General features: G+C 36.0%; 1 protein-coding gene and 1 pseudogene across 5 annotated transcripts in view; both read right to left on the bottom strand.

Moving 5' to 3' along the window:
* Positions 1-23,554, bottom strand: part of ZFPM2 (zinc finger protein, FOG family member 2) — a 421,250-nt gene that overhangs the window by 378,718 nt on the left and 18,978 nt on the right. The window contains exon 1 of one of the 5 annotated variants that reach the window (XM_081816394.1): positions 4,452-10,125. The exons of the other annotated variants lie outside the window; for them this stretch is intronic. Within the exon in view, the coding sequence (XP_081672520.1) occupies positions 4,452-4,473 (22 nt within the window). The 5' untranslated portion in view covers positions 4,474-10,125. Of the gene's footprint in view, positions 1-4,451; positions 10,126-23,554 lie in introns of those variants that run through there. 5 annotated transcript variants of the gene reach the window in all.
* On the bottom strand, positions 1,565-3,606 carry LOC145721027 (uncharacterized; annotated as a pseudogene).

Raw genomic sequence — 23,554 nt, 5'->3', positions numbered from 1 at the left:
AAGGACTAAATGGGAGTCCAGCAAGAGCAGTAATGATCAGTGCCCTCAAGCCCAAAGACCAAGGCTGTGAGACATCAGACCTTCAGGGAGAAAGCCAGCTTCCAAGGATGCACTATTACCGTAGGTGGACTGCAGCTGGAGACAGTTGTTGCCTAAGTAAACATAAAATAGTTTATTTTTTATAATACGTAGATCTGAGGATTTTATAAGAGCTCTCACACTTGCTTTGGCCAACGAACACATGGTCGTCAACCCTGTAAAATCAAGTATCCACGTCTTTTGTACTCTTACATCATGGATATATATGTAGATTTATCAAGACATACACATTCTCTACATTTGATTATACATAAGTTTGGAGGTTAAAATTTCAGGCAGTTTAGTCACAGTGAAATAGGGTTTTCCAGTCTCTTTAATGGACTCTGACACATTAGTTGAATCTAAGATCTTTACTAATTTGTACTCAAGATGAGTACATATAAAATTTCCCTGAACCTCTTTCTTTCCCCTGGACTTTTCTTCCTGATTATAATTTAAATAAAATGTCCCATAATTAATTTTCAGAATATAAATGTCTCACTCCTACTTGCCATGAATCATTTTTTAATTGCCCTATTTCTTGACCTAGTAATTATTGCTTGTCTGAATTACATTAGTTCTCCCCTCCCCCAATCAACCAATCTGGACAATATGTTGTAACATTATAAAAATTTACAAGTGTATCTTACAAACCAAAATGGAAAGCTATTTTTTATAAATACACTCAAGTATTATTTTATGGATGCCTTTATCTAGCAACCATCTATTCAACCCTGGAGTAAGAAAGCTTCAAATGAGGCTTAAATATGGGGAATAATATTCCCACACCACGAATACCATGAAGATTGTCTTAGTAAAATGTAGTTCAGACATATCAGTAAATAAACGCATTTTAAGTGTCCCCAACTTTTGAATAAACAGTATACAAATAGATATCTTCATTTAGTATCAGAATTCTGGATTCAAGCTAAAACCAGCATGCAATTGGTACTGATTTTGCCTATCTTTTGCCTACAACATATCCTCCTCTCTTTTTTTTTTTTTACCAAAAAAAATGATTTTAACTCAATTTTCCAGAATATGCAAGTGGAAAAAACAGGCTATAAAGCATACACTGAGAAATACCTACCTATCAATTATTTAAATTAATTTTGAGAAAATTAGAGAAGGGAAAAATTGATTTTGGACAATGGATCTTCCTTCCTATACGCTCTTAGAATTCCCTATGTCCTGTTTTCACTAAACCTATTTGGCTTTTCCACTCCTTTGGAAATGTCTTTTATTATTGCACCTTCCACCAAATATTAGCACATGGCCTTATGGCAAGAGGCAGCACGTCAGGGTAGAAATGCTGTGGCCCTGGGAGTCAGAGCTGGGTTTGAATCTCAGACATGCTCTTTATTCCTCTGAGCCTAAGCTGGAGTGTCATTGCGAGGGCAATCTGAGATAACCTAAATTAAAGCATGTGTCACAATACCTGCTACACGATCGGCACCCAAAAAATGTAGTTTTCTTCATTCCTTCCTTCATTGAAAAAAATAAAAGTAAAGTTCAAAAAAGCCATGTTATACAAATATTTTAAAAACGAATAATTTAGCAATGCTTCCACCTTAGAGCCACTGTATCAAATGATCTTTTCAAAGGTACACTTGGGGGTGTGGCCACACACAATGGACAAATTAACCTGTTTTGTACATATTTGTCAAGCCAAAGAAAAATATGTATGCAAGACACCACCAATATCACAGATGAAATGAATAATAACTTGAATAATAACTTAAAATTTCATCAAAGCCCTAAATACATACTAAGAGATATTTTAGTAAACATGTAACATCCAAGAAGCCTGATTTTCAAAGTCCTTGAACATATAAATACAACTGAAATACACATTCAACCTTGAGCCCGTTCACAGATCCCTTGACAAACTAAACAAGCAAAGAGAAAAATACTAAACAAGAGTTCCTTTGCCCATGGTAGGTGTCTTAGCACTTTCCGACACTTTAAACAGAGCTGCTCAATTTGGAAATCCTGTCGGATAATAAAATCAAGTTGTACCAGAAGAAACAAAGCAAAACAAAACTTTTATTTGTGACCCCCAGGCCTAGGGTCACTCTCCTAAGCCCAGGAAACTCTACACCAAAATTCTGGGATTCAATCAATAAAATGTATCAAAGTTAAGCTTAATGGCACAAGATGCCAATATTATAAATGGGTTAACGAAAACAGCTACTTCCACACTGGGACATACTCAGTCTTCCCACACATTGATTCACTCACAGAGGAAGACCCTTTTGAAGAAAAAAAAAAAAAAAAACCTGTGTCTTACTTACATAGTTTGCCTTCTCCACCCTCCAAGAGTCTAGCATTATGATATAAACAGGCATTTAAATAATATCAAAAAGATAAAATAAATGAATATAATAAACAGAATGTAACAAAAACCTAGGCATGATAAAATCAAGTCCTGCTATCATCACACCATCTCTGTATCACTAATACTAATAACCCTGCAAGGCATTATAACTTTTCAGCAGGTATCAGACATAACACAAATTCAATACAATCAGTTAGATGTAAAATACAGACTTAGTAGCACCCATATAAAGATCAGTCAACCCAGATCCAGTATAACAATAGTTATAGTTACCCCGCAATATTACACAACCTAAGAAGGTAGAGAAAAGCTTTTGGTAGGGCAAATTCTACCTCTACCTAAATAAACGCTTAACAATTCATATCCAATATGATTTTACTTCTAGATGCCTTGAAAGTTGTAACTGAGTCTTAGCTCTAAGCCACACTAAATTGGCAAAGCCAAAAATTATCTTCATATACTCTATAACATACTGTAGAATTTCCATGAATATTATACACACACATACATATATATACAGAATCGATTATAGTCAAGCTTGCAATTTCTATAAAGCATTATTATGAAAGTTCATTTTCAGAAAGAATTTATATAACTACAAGAGTTGATGTCATCTCCATATTTTTTCTTATTAATATAGTATTTGTCTTCTCTCTGTCAAACCCGGAGCCAACCCTGGGGTTGGTTCCTATACCGCCTGGGGAGGTAGAGGAAAATGAACATACAGGGCAGATGAGACACAGGAGAAGGACCTATGGGAGGTGGAGAGGGCTCCTTCCCATGGCAAAGAGGATGAGAAAGGCCACCAGCAGGCACAAGAGCCCCCTGGCGTCGGAGAGGGCAAAGCCCAGAATGGCGCAGGAGAAGAGCTGTTGCTTCAGGGAAGGGTTCCTGCCATAACGGATGATGAGGCTCCCAAACACGGCCCCGCTTCCAGCCCCAGAGCCAGCCACCCCTACCATGGCAGCCCAGCCCCAATGCGCTTGGAGCCTGTGTCCATGTCCCGTGAAACGGTGCTGGTTCAGAAGCCGTGGTTAGGAATAAGTGAGGTCGGGGAACAAGGGGCTGAGGCTCTCATCTGTCAGCGTCTCCGGAGGGTTTAGCATCACTGCGGCCTGTGATGGGCTCAGCAGCTGAGAGGGGCTCCTGACCGAGAAGGGCGTGGAGACCACCTTTGCACCAGCAGACATTTTCAGGGGCTGAGGGCCCGTGAGAGCAGCGCTGCTCCCGGGGCAGAGAAGACAGAGAGCTGCTGTAATCTATATTTTTAAATGATACTAATTAATGATCTTATTTATGTGATACTGCTAGAGAGATCAATATATGGCCAGCACATTTACAGAGCAAACTATGAAAACTTGAAGATCTCAAGAAATGGTCAAGTTATTTTACAAGTCCTATATTAGTTATAATATAGCTAATATAATACAGCACTCCATGTGACTTATTACTTAGCACCTCAATAGGTAAAAACGATTAATTCTTTGGTATGGAGATCAGCAAACTCTGTTCATTAGGAAAACATCAGCCTGATCAAGAAGTTCAAGGAATCTGAGATTTGACTGATTTGGCAGATAGTTTCCTGTATGATGAAAGAACACAGCCATGTGCCAAAATGAAACAAACCTAAATGCCAAGACAGGGCCAGAACAAGGTTGCACTACAGTTGCTTTTGTTCTCTGCTAGGTGGGAAGGACACAAAGCTGAATAAAGCACACATGTGCTCTGAGAAAAGACTGTGGAATTTCCATTGCTTATCAGAGTGATCTGGCTCTTTTGTTTGCATTTTAATCAGTTCAGATGAATCCGTTCAGGATACACTTCAAATACAGATGAAAATTGTGAAATAACCAATATCTTTAAAAAACTGGATTCAATTTGTCTGCATTTTATGACAACGGGTGAGAGATCAGAAATCATTAGATACAGCTTGTTCAATTGAAATACAGAGATTGATTTGTCTGATAATGATTCAAGCTGAACTCCAGGGTTCCACACACAGCAGCTCTTAGACTTTAGCATATATAAGGTTTACCTGGAGAGCGTGTTAACTCCATAGATTGCTGAGCTCCAGCCAGAGCGTCTGGGTTAGTAGGTCTGGGGTGGAGCCCACGGATTTGTTTTGCTGACCGGCTTCCAGGTGTTGCTGATGGCTTTGGTCCTTGAACCAACCACGCTTAAAGTAGCATCGCCATATACTGTCTCCGGCTCTGGGATTGGCCGCCTCTGAATTCCAGGACCCCCCCTCATAATCCAGCTCTGGTCACAGCTGAGTCACATGAACAACCCCAGCAAAGGTTTACCAATATGCCTTAAAAAGTAGTCTCGCAATACTTCTGCAATGCAGTTACTGAAACCGACCCCGCAAATGCTGATTTGCCGGCTCTAGTTTTGTGACACACTAGGTTATCTCCAGTTATCTCCAGGGGTGATATAAAACTTTCACAAAATTAGTTTCACTCCATTTTAATCAAATGAGGCTCACATCTGGAACATGAATGCAAAATGTGTTGGTTAAAATGAAAGTAAAGAACAGCTGAATCCATTAGCTCTGCTCTTATAACCCACAGCTCTTGGCTTAATTTTGTTAAATTCATTGAGGATTTTGCTTTTAACTTGGACCTTGGGCCTCATTCTAACGGAGCGGCAAAATGCTGTGGTCAAGTTGCAAACTATTTATGGAAGGGTAATTACAAATATGCAAAGACTCTGATGAACCCAGTAACAGGCAGAGAGGCACAGTGGCACTGCCCCTCTAGGGGTAAAGAGACAGATGACTTACGCGTCCTTCCTTCCACTAACACCTTCGCTCCAAAACGAGTTATTGAGAACTAAAATGATAGTCCTTAAAAACTGATTATTTATCTCTTTCTTCAAGCTAATGGTAATTATTTTCTAAAAGAATATTTTTTTTCCCAAGTGGCAGAAAATCATTCTAGAAACAAACATGAAACAAAACCCCCGAGTCTTTGGGGCAAAGGAAAAGCTTATTCTAAATGTATGAGAAAATATTATTCAATACTTTCCCCAATACACGTACGCAGCTACGTATGAATTTCTAATAGTTTGTTTTTCAAAGTCGAACAAGACACGAAATAAATGCCTACCACCTGCTGACCATACTGCTATGAGATTTGGGGTTTACAAAAAAAGCAAAAAGGGCACAGGAACTCTTTTTTTTTTCTGTTCTTAAAACACTTAAGTTCTTCACAGGGAGACAAAGGTATCCTATATGTAGAAAAAAAATATAGAAAACAAGTGTCAAAATGCCTGACACTATTTTTGCAAGAGAAATATAGAACAGAGTAATGACTGTGGATAAGAATACTGGGAAGCTTCTTGGAACATGTGAGACTTCCACTGGACATTTTCAGTGTGGAAGATTTAGATGACTAAGGGGGGAGAGGCAGGGCATTACCTGAGCAACGGTAAGGAGCAGGGACTGGAAGTGAATGGCTGTTGTGGGATGGGGTATAGGAAGACAATACTGCCTTGCTGGAGGAGAGGTTCCTTATGGCCTAGAGAGAAGGAAGGAAGGAAGGAAGGAAGGAAGGAAGGAAGGAAGGAAGGAAGGAAGGGAGGGAGGGAGGGAGGGAGGGAGGGAGGAAGGGGAGAGAGAAAGAAAGAGAAGGAGGGAGGTTGGGAGGGGAAAGAGAATTCACAAAATGTGTGCACTGCATCAAATGGAGCTGTGTCTGAATTTTATTGTCTATCAGCCATTTAATAAATATTTAATGAGAACCAATCATGTACTAGCCATGCATTAGGTGCAATGGACAAGGTACACGTACCTAAGGTCAGTTGATAACTCCTCCAAGCACCACAAAACATAAGAATCAGTCCCATCCTTCTAAAAGCAGCCATAAACTTGAAAACCAAGCACCAAAGGGAAATCACTGCACTCTCCTGAACAATGACAAAACTAAGGATGTCTGAATTACAGGATGACAAAAAAGGTGGAATTCTCCTGAAAGTGGAAAGTTCAACTACTGCTTGCCACAATTCCCTTTCATAAAAACTTCTATGTAAAGAGGTTATAGTATGGCTTTCAGAGTTCAAAAAGATGTAATCAAACCAGGTGTTGATTACCAAAGAGAAAAGAGGGAAGAAGGAAGACAGGGCATGCTTAATCTTTTTCCAGTGTTATCCTTTCAGTAAGAGAAGCACACATTTTCACCAGTTCATTACAAAACCTGATGACATTTACATGTTCAAACACATACTCCATTTAAATGAATGCATTCTGATTATTATAATTAAGCTCCTACCTGAAATTTATAATATATGCTGAAATAAATTGCATTTCTTTATTTTGCAGTCTCCTAAACTATATTGGTCAAAGTGCCTTCGGGCACATTCCCTACATATATACAAATCTAAATGGCAAAAGCAAATAAATGAATGGGCTTGTGAGCAACCTGTCTTGTCATTTGTAGTTTTCCTTCAAACAGAGGGAAATAAAATAAGAAAATAAAAGTAAGTAAAAATAGGTAACTCCAACAGGATCTTTGAATTTTAGGTACTCACTGGTCAGAAGATTGAAAATCAAGCTCATCTGACAAAAGGCATACTGAATGGAATTACTGCTATAAAAATTTTATGTATACGGCTCTATAGTGACTCAACTTTTTTTTTTCAAATTATGGAAATCTTTTAGATTCTAAAAAATAAAGATACTATCAACATGAACAGATTAATTAGCCAAAAAAAGTTTTAAAAAATACCATAATACTGGACTAAATAATTCTTGCCTGAAGAAATTGTGGTGCAATTCCTTAGCATAGTCTGAGGTGAGAATAACATGACAAATCACGATCTATTCAGCTCTCATCAGCTTAAAAAATTAGTACCGTCCAATAGTAAGTTATAAAATCAAAGCTCCAAATGTCTTTGGCAATATATTTTATTTTGCCAAATAAAAACAGCAGTGATGCTAAAAACCACACTAAAAACCAGAGAGTAAAGTTTTAAATGGCTTTAGAATTAAATCTTTCAGTGAGTAAATTCTTATGTTAAAATACTCAGTGTCACATTTTATATTATTAAAATTACAATAAAAAACGTGTTACCTCTGAATCGAGAGATACTTTAAGACATCTGAAGTAAAGGGGGTTTTTTAGGTATCAGCCTACTATGTATAAATGTTCAAAATTGATAGTTGTATTGCTTCTCATTTTAATGTATGTGGTTTTGTAGTACAATTAAAAGCATCAGACAGAACATAATTAAGGAATGGAACAGCAGTATCTGTTATATCCTCTTTGAACATACAGATGTTAAATGATCATACCTCACCAGTACATGCCTACTGCAACTCATGTTTCACTTTCCAAATGCTCAGGGTTTAAAACAGAGCAGACTGCACTTTTGATAACATCTGCTACAACAAATAACAAAAAAAGAGTGTGAAGTCTGATGAATGTTTAAACAGAACATTTTTTATGGATCAGCTAAATCTTTTCTGCTTTTTAATTAAAAGTAAAGAAAATGGAACTTAATTATCCTGTAAAGATTAGCTTGTGGGCATCTTCCTGTAAATTACTTCTAATTGAAAGCAAATTGTCAAGTGACATTCAAAGTACTGTCCTTTAAAACACAGCTGTTTTACTGCTGATTTCAGTGCATTGCAGTGTTTTCTTGTTACAGTATGGCATATTTGAATATTTTAACAATTTCACTGGTTTTGTATAGATTTCCATTTAACGTATCTTAATCATATTTCTTCACGTAAAAAAGTTAGCATCGTAAGTGGTTTGCCACATCTTGAACCAGCCTATCATGAGGGCCCTCCACTGAGGTTTGCTTTTTTAGATTTGTTGGCTTAAAGTACAGCTACATCTGGACAACAATGGTCCAGGAAGTGGGTGATTATACTCATTAAACTACTGTCACAAACCAAATCTGTAGGATACCTGTATAATTAAGTCACAGTTTATTGATGCTTTAAAAATACATGAAAAATTCAAATGAAATTCATACTAGAAACTGAAAATGAACAATTTTTAAAATTTAGTGCTTGGTAAAAACTCCAATTCTTTTTTTTTAAGATTTTTTTTGTTTATTTTTTTATTTATTTGAGAGAGAGAAAGGGAGAGCACAAGAGGGGGCAGGATCAGAGGAAGAAGCAGACTCCCTGCCGAGCAAGGAGCCCGATGCAAGACTCCATGCCGGCACTCCAGGATCATGACCTGAGCCAAAGGCAGTCGTTTAACCAACTGAGCCACCCAGGCGCCCAAAACTCCAATTCTTTTTGAAAATTTTAAATAAACACCTAAAGGGCAATATGAAGACAGCTAACATAGGAATTCTTAATGTAAGACTTCAATATGAAGACTCATAAGATGCAAATGAGGAACACAAATGCATTAGCCCATTAAAATATGGTTCTACTTCTATCCACTTATATATGTATCCATCCACCAATTACTTTGACTGGTAACTATTGCTTAGCACTGTACTCAGCACGGGAGACGTAATAAAATCGACAGAATTCAAGCTCTAACGGGACTTACACTCCAGAAGAGGAAGAAAGAAAATTTAATCCTAGAAAATTTCTGGTGTCAGGAATCTGTGCAGGATTCTGGGCATAGATTGTTTAAAACAACTCAACAAACAAAAGTTCTTACCTGCATGGAGTACTTATTTCAGGTGATGATAAATGCTTTGAAGAAAAATAAAGCAGAGTAGGGTGACAACCACTGACAAAGGAAGGAGACATACCCTCTATGGAGTGGTCAGGGAAGACCTCTCTACTAGAGTACCACTTGAACAGAGTCCAGATGGATTTCTGTAAGGGAGGCACGCACACTGTGCATTATGACAGTACAGAGAGGAGTCCCTTCAGAAGAATTAGAAAAGAAGAATTTTGATAGTCCAAAAACACAGCTTGAGAAAGGCCAGAGTTAGGAAGGTAAAAGATTATTAATCATGTTTGAAGACGTACATGTTGGCTTAGCTAGTAACATGATTCAAACCATGAACCCAATGAATGCCTACTTTATATCCCCAGGTAAGTAAATTATGTTCCCAAACTGTATATTTAGCTCAAACTGTATGCAGTACATACGGCTTATTTTTACATTATGATACACGAATGATTTTGTCCAGAGCAAAATAATCTGTATGAGTTGCCCTAACTATAACTGACTGGTAGAGATAAATAAGGTAGGCAAGTAGGTAGGTAGTAGATGGGTCTGTAAGCAGGCAGACAGATAAATAAGGTCTAAATATTAACATCCAAAGATTTTTTTTTCAATAAGCAAAAAAGCATTCTGTAACAGTGCAGGACTAAATCTTAAGCACAATTTGGGCTGTGTTTTTATACCAACATTTCTGGAGACAGTCTAAGAAAAGGTAACTAAAAAGCAAATCCTGACTCTTATTCTCATCTGCTCAAGCACACTAATATATCCAGAAAATGAAAGGGAACAGAAAGAGAAAAGAAAGACAGTGAAATGGGAACTTTGGATGTTTTTTAAAGTCACTTCAAAAGAACTGGAAGACAAAAAGCAAAAAAAAAAAAAAAAAAAAAAAAAGGAGTAATGCCTGGACTTGTTTACAAATTAAAGTCATGTTCTTCCTTAGTGTTGAAATGATGTGGGCTCATGTATTGCCAATATCATAAATCCTACTAATTATCTTTAACAGAATTCACTGAAGGGGGTTTAAAAAAAACTATGTCCTAGTAATTATATAAATTATAATTGAGATGTAGAAAATATACATTTTAAAGCACATGAATTCAAACTATGAAATTAAATTAAAATACACAATTTAAAGCAATAAAAGAAGCAAGCATATTTTAGTTAGGCATGTTAAAAACTAAGCTTCCAGTATGGACACAAAATTAAAATGTCATCTTATGAAACAACATTTAAAACATCCAGCAATGTACAAAATCAGCACAACACTTTCCATCATGCACCCAAGACTTGGTCCCAAACTTGAGATGCATAAAGTTTAAAAGATTAGGCATCAGTTGGCCATAATTAGTCTAGATTAAAAAAAAAAAACTAATCTAGCGGACTTCTTCACTTAAGCACACATAAGAACCACCCAAAGCGCTTGTTAAAACCCAAATTCCTGGGCCCCTCCCTCAAGGTTATGGACCAGTAAACCTGGAGTAGAATTCAGGAGTTTGCATTTCTAACAAGTTTTCAAGGGAATGCTGAAGCTGCTGGATTCTAGGGAAATGGTGATCATTTTGGCTAAACAATTTCTCCATTAATTAAATACTATGAGTTTTGCTTTTATATAAAATTGAACCATATTATCCAAAGGGAAAAATGGTCACCTATCTTTTCACACCGAGAATTTTGAAAATAAATTTTAAAGGAGACAAATATTTGGTTTGGAAAATAAAGAAATATTTCTATCCCAGTAAATAGTCCAGATTTCACTTATTTACACTTTCAATCACCAATATTATTGTGAGCCACATTTAATCATTACATATATAAAGACAGTGAACCCAATTTCAGGGTAACCCAGATTCTGATGAAAGGAGTCTGAGTCAGGATCTTTAAATACAAAACTGAATTTGTACCTAAATATTCCAGTTCAATTCAATGTACATTTTATGACTTTGAAATAAAATAGAATATAGTGATTCTTATACCAGGGAAAATATAACTCAATTTCATATCCTCCAAAAGTCAACAAATAAACACTATGATAATATGCTAAAATATCTATTATGGTAAAAACCCATTCATTTGTTCAGTGCCCAAAAGAAATTAGAATTTGTTTACTTTTTCTTTGTTCCCCCCCTACCTTGAGAAAGCCATCCTTTCCTCTTGCTACCAAAAACCTTCCATTTTCTTTAGCTTTCAGCTCAAGGTTCAGGCAATACAAAGCCTTCCTATCTAAATCTACCCAACTCTATTTATCTGATTCTTCTTCTCTGAATATTTTTATTACTCAAGTATTTCATAAACTTTTGAGTGGAACTTTCTGTCTCCTTTTTGTGCTACAGCATTCAGAATAAATGGTCAATGAGGAGTAGATTGTCATGTTTCTTTTCATTTTCAACACACACCCCCAACCGAGGAAATCACTATTACCCACCCGAATTGCTTTAACAGACTCCCAGATGGGCTGCCTGCCTTCAGCTTTTGTAATTATTGTTCGATGATACCAAATTGTTGGATTGCTTGATCCCTGCCCAAAAACTTAACACTGATATTCCAAAATCAATGAATTATAGAATTTCCAAAAATGTAGAAACTCTAAAAGTCTAGTGCCAAAGCTATAATTGTTTTCTTTATCCTTTCCTTCTGCACCCTAACCTGCTAAAATGTATACATCCTTTAATCCAATAATCTTACTAATTGAAATCTATTCTTTGAGAAAAACCTAGAAGCAAATGACTATATGCATTAATTTAGTCATTGCAGTAACAGTTATAAAAATTGGATACTAGCGAAATACCTTAAAACAGAATATTTAGACTAATTGTAGTAAATCGGCTGAGAGACAACAGAGCAGAAACGCAAAATGAAAATCAGTAAGACCATGTAAAAATATGGAAAATACTTCTTCTAAGCACAATAAAATTATATCTATATTATGACTGTATATATATAAACATGAAAATATAGAAAATGGAAAAACCAATGTATTGTGATAGGTATTTTTTGTTTATATTGTTTTTATAAAACACTGGGATCAGTACACACCAAATACAGACTTCTACATCTTCTATATCTCCATCTCTGGAGTTATGCAATATATGTAATGAGCTTCATCATTTAGAATGATAATGCAGAAGGTCTTAAATTACCTAAGTTTCATTATGTTCACCTTACACGGGGCATAAACTCTTCACTGAGAATTTCAGTAAAGGTTGTAATAAAACAGAATTTCTGGATAACCATCAGTTAAGTTAAATTAGTCAAAATAGCCAATGGTTCATTCCAGGTCTTACCTAGTATTGTGTACTAGGATAACTAAGAGCAGATAGGTTTTGTTGTCACATTCTTTGTTACAAGGTTTGTATACAATGACAGACCATATTACTCAGGCCTTCAGAACTGAATGGGAATTGAGCAGCTGAAGTCCAGGCCATTCCTTTGAAAAGGAATGTCTTCCAGCTATTTTTCTGTCTGGTTATATTGAATTTTCATATGGATCTAACTACAGGTAAATAAAAGCCAGAATAGCTCCATGACTGACTTATCCTCATTTCAAAATTCTGGCATTAAAAAAAATTCCAGTACCTAATCAGTTAATATTAATGTGCTCAAAGATTTTACATGTCTACTAAATAATAGTACAACCTTATAGTAGGACAGTTTAAACCCAGACTCCTTGGGCTCATTTATCATCTTTTTCTGTAACCCTACAATAGTTCTTTTGGAACAGAGGAAGAAGATAAATGGATCCCTGAGAAACAAATATTTACAAACCTTTTGAAAATGCTTTTTAAGTAGGAAAGGAAATATTCCATTATCTATGCTGATCATATGAGAATTCACTACACAGGATCAAGTAGAATGTGTGCTGTTCAACCTCATAATTGTTTGCAAATAAAATCAACCAACTCCAGATTTCAAACTTATAAATGAAATTCCAAATCCCAGTCATCTTTTTACATAATTACAAAGGGGACTCTGATTGCCTATTCTTAAATGGATTATTACTATATGGCACATCTACCAGGACCTTTACTGGTTTACTGTTGTACAGGCCCCATCACCTGACCCTCGAAAAGAAGCAAACAGGAGTTAGCCAAAAACATCAATGGTAAATTCCAGTCCCCGAGTTTCACATGATCACTGCACACATTAACCATTAATATCGTTTTTTGTTTGTTTTAACTGGAATAAGAAACATTTCTTCTATAAAAACAAGAAATAACTTGGAAAACTGAATAATACAAACAATAGTCTAAATTTTTCCTTTCACTTTGCTTATATAGAAAAAGCCATAAGGAAACACATCGGCATTTTGGTCACAGCTATAGCCATGACGAAAATCTGATGTGTGTCATTTAATCAGACACTCCAGAGATAACAGAGAACCCTTCACTCCTGGAAAAGCAATTCAAATCATAAGATGGTAAATTAAATTAAATTCCTGGTTTCTTATACAAATGCCTTCATTAAAAAAGAAAATATAAACATGTAAAGCATGGATTATTCAGCATTATATATGTGTATACATACGTATGTGTGTTTGTATATATATATATATACGTATATACATACATATATATATACACATATATATGTACATATATATATAAAATACTATGCTTTGTTGTTACTGTTTTCTTGGTCCTTACTATATGATTATTCATCTATCCACGCAGACTATGATGAGGCCTGTGAGAGTCTCAAAAACCTAACAAAATTTATAAGGAAAGAAAGACTACTGAGTAGAATTTACATCCATCAATTGATCCTGTCCCAATACTTCAAATATTACACACACACACACACACACACACAGACTTCTCAGTGTTCTAAAGATTGGGGTAAGGGCATTTGAGAAATGTAGTTTAAGAATCTGAATTGAGACAATTTATCAGGATCTCCTGTGACTTAAACATAACCCTTAGTGTGTTATTTTTCTCTATCATTTTTGTTTTCTTCGTTATTATTTTTAATATGGTAAACATGTCCAACGGCTGTAGTATGTTTTCCCAATCCAAACGTGAATGATAAAGACAAGCTACTAATTTTAAATTTAAGCACTTGAATAAGCCGGAAGGGGGATAAAGCATAAACTGTAACAGAGAACACAATGGAATGGAAATTGCTCAGACTAACTATGCAACAGGGCAAAGCACTCTGACAGATGCCATGCCACGAAAGAAGTAAAAGTAGGTCACAGGCCACCTTTGGGGTCCTGTCACTGCTGGTTGGGTACAGCATTCCTCTTCCCCATACCTACAGCCTACTACTAAATGTTACAACATTACTCATCCTTTCGAAATATAACCTCTTGGAGACAGGAGAGACAGGGTTCTGAGCTGAGACCTTCACACATCTCATAATAAATACGCTTCTTTTTTCCAGTAAGGTTTATGGATGTATCTTATTAACTTTCTATAAAAAAAAGTAATGTGTTAAGTGTGTAAGACTATGCCAACCCTAAGCTAAATCTCACAAGCTTTGAGAAAATAGGTTTTTATGGACATCAATGACTACAAGTTCTATGTTCAATACAGGCTTTTGATTCACGATCAGTAAATTGAAATTTTAATGTTAAAAGAATAATCAGGGGCGTCTGTGTGGCGCAGTCAGTTCAGTGTCCCACTCTGCATTTCAGTCCAGGTCGTGATCTCGGGGTAATGAGATCGAGCCCCACATCGGGCTCCGTGCTCAGAGCCAAGTCTGCTTGAGACTCTCCCTCTTCCTCTGCCCCTCCCCGCCTCTCTCTGTCTCTCTGTCTCTCTCTCTCTCAAAAAAAAAAGAATAATCATACTTAGATTGAATACTAATACATATTCTATATCAGCATTAACTATTTCTTCAAATAGATAGTTGAACCCATAATAAAATCATCAAATTCCTCCACTACATAACTTGTGCATAACTTGGTATGAAGGACAATGGCTTATGCACCTTTCTACTTGTGGCACTTAGAATTATACCACATATAAAAGGGGCAAAGAGAAACAGATCCAGGAACTGGAAGATCTGAAGCTTATACAGTTGGGGGGGGGGTGGCCTCTCCGTGAAAGGACACAAAATTGCAAATAAAATGTATGTATGAAAGCAAATATTTATTTAGAAAGAGAAATCTTAGTAAATTGCAAATATTAAAAATATGACCATTATCTTTCCAGCTCAACTTCCCCTTACAATGATCCCAATTATGACTGCAACTGTTTTGAAGTATGACAGAAGGAAAGTTAAAGAGAAATGATTTAGCAGTCTTAATCAGTTATAGTTAAAATAGCTTGATTTTTAAATTTTTATAAAAACAGATTACCTGAACACACTGCTTGAGCCCCTCCCAAAGCCATAAAAAGGGCCTCAGCTAGCCAGGGTCCTGACACCTTGAGCTTGTCTAGATTCCATAAAAGTTGACTGTTACTGATAATATAACAATGATAATGAGGACTTTCATCCATAGATACCAATGAAATGCTTTTAGAATTGACCTGAGAGACTCAAAACACTCTAAGGCCCATTTAGAACATGAAATCACCCAAGAATCTACTGTTGTCTTGCCCCTTAACTCCTCAATCCCCATCACCCACTACCTTCCAAATATCCATTAAATAATAAATGTAGCAAGCGATTATCCAGGCAAACCTTTACTTGCTTTCTTCCAGAGACGCTCTCTACCCTTCAATGAAGGCCATTCCATTTTGAATAGTTCTAACTGTTCTGCTGATGCAGAACCCAAATCAGCCCATATGTGGAAAGCAGACCCAGAATGCCCTTGGAAGTGATTTCTTCTGAGCTACAAAGAAAGCTAATTCCTTTTCTATGTGAGTTCCTCAATTATCTGAACATAACTCTCAAATGAAACCTATATTTTTCTTTTCCTGTTAAATATCTCCAATTCCTTCAGCTATTGCCTGGCTGTTAACATCCTCCAGACATAGCTGAGTTTTAAGAACGGCATGGACATTCAATATAATACCCTGAACTTGACTGACTAGTATAAAGCAGAGCAGGACTCCTTGTTAAATATTGAACACTGCACAATCATTCCAGACTCCCAGTAAAGACCGACAATTAACTGAAATACCTCTGAAGTTTTAATTTTGGTGGCATATATGGTTCCCTCTTCTTGTTCTATAGTTGACTTTTTTTAGCCAAAATTCAGGATGTTATTAAATGTCACTAACAGTTTTAGAACATCATTCAAGCCTGCATAGTTTTGAAAGTTGAAGCTTCCATTAAGAGACATAGTGAAACCCATTTAAACAAAAAGAATTCAAAAATTTGGGGCATGTATTAAGTCAGTCCCTCTCCACCTTCAGCACTTGAGTCTGTCTCCAGAAAAATCAGTGATATATTTTTATTGGTTCATGTACCAGACCCAGCAGTTTAGGCATGAGAGGCACTGGTAGAGATTATAAGAAACCCAGAGATATATTACTCCACATTTACAGTTTTCATGTCCAGAAAAATAAATAATAGTTTGTAACAATGAGTCTGAATTAGTTGTTTCTCTTTCAAATAGAATCAACACAAGTGCAACTGATAAAGAGAAAGCAAGTTCTTTGCTGGGGGGTGGGAGGGATTGTTTAAGGGATTTTTGTTGTGAGTTTGACCTAAATAAAAGATAAAATAGAAGAACTTATATTCCTCTGTAAGGAGTTTTCCAGCCTTTTTCCCTGTGGCTCTCTTATTCATTTTATTTTCGTTAAGTAGACAGGCTAGTCCAGATGAAAATATTAATGCTCCATTATTAGTATCTAAATGTCTCAAACATTTTTCTTGAATTCAGCTTTGTGTCTTTTCCTTTTTTCAAATTATCCATCTGTACTCAGCTTGTGCTTCTTTCTAGACACAGGTTCTTCCAGAGTTTTCCTGGAGCAACTGTGCTTCCTAATTCTTAGATAGTTTCTAAGAGAATATGACAATACCTGCTCCCACCTCTTAACTCCTTTAGGTTGAATGTGAATGAATGATTCAACATAGATCATCAACCTGACTTTCTCAAAGGAGATTTTGACATTATAATAAATATATGTGGCAGAAAGGTTAACTTATCACTTAAATATGAAACAGATTTCTTTATAACATGCATATTCATGAAAACAGACAATAAGGAAGGTATCATTAAGTGTGAAGATGTCTTCAAAGAGTACTGTCAACTCATCTATTCCTACCCGAGAAGACATTTATTTGAAATCTTCCAAAGCATAAAGCTCTTTATGCATCCATAGTTTGGGTGTTTTCCCCCATGTTCTCCCCGAGGAGAGGAGTACATTTACTGACACTGGCAAATGCCTAAGCCATTTCATTAAGCCATCTCCAGTTGAACAACCAGTAAAGAAATTCTTCCCCCAAACGCCTAGTGAATCTTTCGCCTGGAGAACAAAAGTGTAATGCTTCAAAATGTTTCCAATGCCTCACGGTCCCAAGGAGCTCCTAAGGAGCTCTACAGGGTTCTGTGGTCACACACGTCCACTTGTATTAAGCAGTGATGCATGTTACGCAAAAGAGAATTAAATTGGAATTAAAACTTGACTTCAAACATGACTTCAAACCTAAAAAATTCACAGCTGGTACTCTAACAGTAGTGATAATGGTCAATAACAAAATTTCCAAGGATTGCCACTTAATCTAATCAGTCACCAATCAATATCCATTCAGAGAAAAAATATATATATACATATATATACATACACACACACACACACACACATATATATATAAAATGAGGACATATTAACTGTGTTAATGTTACATATATTCATACAATATATTATAATAGAAACTACTTCCCATAATATTGACAGAATAATGTAATTATTAATGTGACTAATTATTCCACATTTGTTGAAAATATTCATGTAAATACAATTCAAACAAGCATGTCTGAAAACTCCTAAGGCATTGTATCTCCCCTAGAGTAAAAGCCTCATGAGGGTGTGTTCTATGTCTGCCTTATTAACTCCATTATCCCTAGAACCTAACTCTCCATTTCTGACTCATTTCTCCTCAAAACTTTGTTCAATAAAATCTAATGGTCTCCAACATGTTTTTCTGGCCTCCACACTATTCAAAAAGGTAACGACTTTCAGTTGGGCTGTTGGGGCCAGAGGTGGATCACAGTCTCTGGGAAACATTTGTCCCCTCACCCTTGAGAGTGGTTCCCAACAATTTACAAGGAAATATTAATTTTCTTGCTCCTCATCAATTGCACCAAGCTTAAGAAATTTTTGACTAACATCATTTAAGGATCCCAACAGTCACTCTTGGCCACATTATCCTATTTGGTTTTCCTCATGCATTTATCCCAATCTGAAATTACCTTGTGCACTGACTGAATTACTGTTTTTATTGCCTGTTGCCCACTTTTAGAATATAAACTCGAAGAGAGCAGAGAACTTACCTTCCTAGGGCACGACTGACCTCCATACATAAAACAGTGCCAACAAGACTCAGAGAAAGATCACAATACATATTTGTTTATAGAATAAACAAAACTGCAGAAAAGAAATGATACAGAATTTCTTAATTAGCAGCCTCCATCATTTGTAAGACCCAACAGTAAGTTTTTCAGAAAAAGAAAAATTACAACATTAAATGGATTTATGGATTTTAAAGCAAGCTATATTCTTTTTTTTTTTTTTTAAGATTTTATTTTATTTTTTTGACAGAGAGAGACATAGCGAGAGCAGGAACACAAGCAGGGGGAGTGGGAGAGGGAGAAGCAGGCTTCCCGCAGAGCAGGGAGCCCGATGTGGGACTCGATCCCAGGACCCCCGGATCATGACCTGAGCCGAAGGCAGACGCTTAACGACTGAGCCACCCAGGCGCCCAAAGCAAGCTATATTCTGACTTGAGGAATATCATAATATGAATTCTCAAATCAAGAAATATATTTTGGCTTTGTCTTCTTATAATTATTCAAAGATTTATATAGTTGTCAGAGTTTCTCATCAGCATGGATTAGAAAATGTCATCCCACTATGTGATAAATCCCAAGACTCACAGGAAATAGAACATATTAGTTGTTCTGGCAGGTTTCTGAGTGATGACTTTCCAATTTCTCTTGAGCTTTTAAGACACTGTAATTACCTACTAGCCTCAAAGATTTTTAGACTGGGAACGACCAGCGTAGTCACATCACCCCATTTCACAGATGAGAATGAATTAAGACCCAGAGGTTCAAGGATTGCTCTTTCAGGTTACCCAAAAAGCTAGAGAAGTCTCTCAATTGCCACATGTCCTTCATCTTTCTCAATGACTCTTTCTACTTTTCTAAGAAAAAACACTTTGTACAAAGCATGGTACGTAAGAGGAGCTCAATATATGTCAGTTTCCTTTATTCTTAGACTTACATGTGCTGGGAATAAATAAAAAACCTAAATTTTCAAATCCTGTCATAGAGCTTAAGTTAATCCTATGGTTCTTTAAGATCTCCTTTATAACATCTGTTGTTAGACCGTGAAAAGTTGTGCTGGGGAAAACCAAGATGTTTCAAATAAGAATTCACACTGAAGTATTATTATTGACTTAAAAAATAAATAAAGGGGAGGAGGGGTGGGAGAGAGACAGATAGACAGACAGAAAGGGAAAGAGAAAACGACCCAGAATGTGAATGAGAGATGTCAACCATTCAGGAACTCAGCAGGTTCGTCAAGCTCTAGGTTTCATTTTAGCCCACTTTGCAGAGTTCAACTCTGATCTAACTACTAGCACGATTTTTGGGCGTCTGTTTGCAGATGCAGTAGAGTTATCAATCCGAACAGACACACAATCCGGGTCCAATGTCACTTCTCCTCATTATGTTAATAGTTAATACATGCAAATGAAAACACTCTAGCAATTTGATTTCTTTGAAGATAGTTTGCATATTGTCTTAGCCATAATGACTGTACACTTCTCTCAGCCTCCATTTATGCAAGGGTAGTTTAGTTCATTTTTATCAGCTCAAGTTCATTTTGGCTGCTATTGGAATGTATGTGCATGTTTCTTTTTTACCTTTTGCCTAATTACCATTCAGGTACCATAAGCAGATTTTTCATGCTATTGGTGTTTTTCTTAATTAAGAAACAAATGAATTCTCCCTAGCAAAAAAGATGGAACAACAGAATAAGATGCCAGGGGCTGATGTTCTGTTTCTTAATTGAAGCAGTTCTATTGTTCGGTGTCGGTAGTGAGGGGGCAGAAATGTCAAAAGTGTAGAATGTTAATAGTACAAAAATAACATAAAACTACTTTTAAAAATAAAGAAGGGATACAAAAAAAATGCTGTAAGAGCCTTGAAAACATAGATTTCTATCCACATATTAATTCTGACAGTAACAGAGTAGCTTAATTTACAAATCCCTCACACTTAGAAAGCCTGAGGTTCTAACCTCAGTCCTGAGAGATATGCCTGCCCTTCTCTGCTTGTCTAGTTAACTGTACCCTACTTATTTGCTCTTCATCAATTAAGGAGACACCCAAGGGAACAATTTCTTTAATTTGTGAATAAACTCTTTCTCTTTTAATTTGCATTCTTTTTTTTTCCTACCCACAGTAAATTTCAACGTCCTACTGACATATTCAGTAAGCATTACTACAACGATAAAATTAAGATGCATGCAAATTCATACACAGTCCTCTTCCATTTTTCCTAGGGTGATGAAAACTTCAAGGAATCAAGATTTTTAGAAGGAAGCTGAGACTTTTACTCACTTCTGTACTGATGGCACAATTCTGACTAGTGAATAAAAAATTACACGTTTTTCTCTTTAATAAAAGCTATAGGGTAGATATTCTTTCACTCATGACTTTATCCCTTTTCCAGATGACTAAACTCCCACCTTACTATTATCATTTAACTTAAATATTTTTAAAACATGAAAATCCATTATTGCCCTTTACAATAAGCTAAGAAAGATAAAATAAGAAGATTAAATAAGAAACACAAAGTAATACATTTTACCAATAGGGAAAGAACATTATAAAAAAAAAAAAAGACCCTGGGTATCAATTTCTAAATTAGTGAGTTTCTACTGATATTGATAACATTATAATTGCCATTACTTGGGTGTCTGAGTTATTGTATGGGATATATCTAAGAACCAGAGTAAAGAAATTTTAAGATATATAAATAATATACATGTGAATGAAATATTTCCTTCTGTAGTTGCTTCCTAAGTGGACAAAAGAGATCACAACCTCCGTACTTTGTCATAAGTATCTCTTTATATAGGCAAGATGACCCTTTATTTATTAAAATCTAATATTTTATAATAATGTGGAATATCATGAAAAATACCTTTAGGTTGCTCTGATAGCATAATTCATGGCTTTTGAAAAGTAAATAAATAATTTTAATTTGAGATGATTTTTAAAACATTCTATCAAAGTAAAGAAAATATTTCATGAAGTCATCCCAATGAATGTCAGTAGGACAATTTGAAGTTCTTTACAGAAAAGAAGATCAATAAAAAGAAAATGTATAGTGCACAAAATTACATACATACACACAAGAAAAGATCATGTGTATAACCATTATAAAATTCATAATCCATATTTTTGTGAAAGCCCTAAGATAAATTTCAAAGAGCTTTACTAACACAAAATCTGAAATCCTATGAAACTGTCAAGGGAGTTCTTAATGTGATTGCTTTTCATTTTACTAATTTTAAACAAAACTGTGAACCATAACCAAAAATAGATTTACATGTCTGTTTTCTTTATACTATGATATATTAGAAGAGGTTCTACTTTAGTCTATTTAGTAGAGTCACTTGCATAATACAATGTGCCATGATATTCAGTTATTGAGTTGGTTTTGATCAGGCAACCTATGAAATGAGACCTAAAGACAAATCTTTTCTTTTCTCACTTTCTTGAGCTTCTATGAGAGATAATGGCTGGGAAAACAGAGGAAAGCAAAGAATTTGGAGCTTCAAGATTTACAGATTCTATATATAGGGAAGTATAGACCAGCACGAATAGAATTTTTTTTAAGACTATTTCCAGAAACCCATGAAATGTTATTATGTCTTCAAATTCTTCAAGTAGAGTCTACAAATGTCCACTATCAACCTTAATCCAGTGGCAAAATGTTTAGACAACGTATTTCCCTACCCTCACAGCAGCCTGGAGCTACTGTTTTGCCCCACCCCCACCCCCCAGTCTCTGACTTGCTAGCATGGTGTCCCTGCCAAATTCTTGGCATTGGAAGAGAGAGGGAAGAGGCCATACCATAACGTGTTGATAATGAGGAGATAGAAATAGCAAACCAGCTGGATTGTCCTAATAAAGTATGTCTGGGATTTAGAGACACAACAACTATGTGTTCAGGTCATCCAAACGCATTTTAACCAATTGGTTTCTTCAATGACCTTTTCAGATACTCCACTCAGGATCTTTCTAAATGAAATTTTGTGTATTAACTCCAGAACTGTCTGGAAGGCAAAAAAAGAAAACCTTACCACTCATGTTTTCTAGTAATATTATGATACCCAAGGCACTGCATGTTATTTAATGGAAAATTAGACAAAATGGTCTATAACAGATTTCATAAATGTTAAAAACATTTACTGGTTTATAGCTATGTATGGGTGATAAATAGATTACATTTTACTATCAATATATTTTATACGGCATTTCCCAGTGAAGCTTGAAAGCTTTTCTTCCTTGGGAAGAAAACTTAAAAAAACTATTTTAGGGCTGTCAGAGCAAAAAGTTTCAATTACTTAGGATATTCAACAAGATCTCTCTTTTTACTCCAAGCAGGAACATTATTTACAAAAAAGAGAAGACTGCATTTAAATATTCATCTATTAAAGTATGCAAACCAAAGACCTTTAAATTTGTATTTTAGATGCCTGGGGATTCTTATTCCTTCCTATAAGAGAACAATTTATTTTCATGGATTTGACCTCAAAAATGCCAATAATAAAAAAAAAATGTTTTACTAGTGTAGGCCTGGTACTGTTCTAAACTCTTTGCATGTATTAATCGATATAATGCTTAACATTAACCCACTGTACCAGTTTCCTTAGTAACCCCTTCTCAACAAATGGAGGAAACTGAGTCACAGGTTAAGTAACTTGCTCAAGGACATGCAACAAGGAAGTAGCAGAGCTGTCACTGAAAGCCTGATAGAAGACTCCCAAGTTCTGAATCAATATACCATACCCCTCCCTCTCTAATGAGTGATTGTATACGTCGCTCCCCTTCTAAATGCAAAGATGGCTCCATTCAAGTACTACCCCACAGGCAGCCATTGCATTGTCTTGAAGTTAAGAGGTAAATTTACCTACACTCTTATTTTCAAGTAGATTAGCTTGGAAAGTTATTTCTTTTTTTTTTTTTTTTTAAAGATTTTATTTATTTATTTGAGACAGAGAGAATGAGAGACAGAGAGCATGAGGGGGAGGAGGGTCAGAGGGAGAAGCAGACTCCCTGCCGAGCAGGGAGCCCGATGCGGGACTCGATCCCGGGACTCCAGGATCATGACCTGAGCCGAAGGCAGTCGCTTAACCAACTGAGCCAC

This window comes from Leptonychotes weddellii, chromosome 4 (assembly GCF_054177405.1).
Source record: "Leptonychotes weddellii isolate Sample4059 chromosome 4, ASM5417740v2, whole genome shotgun sequence".
Lineage (NCBI taxonomy): Eukaryota > Metazoa > Chordata > Mammalia > Carnivora > Phocidae > Leptonychotes > Leptonychotes weddellii.
Note: the sequence above shows the minus strand (reverse complement) of the source record. Positions and strands in the feature narration are given on the sequence as shown.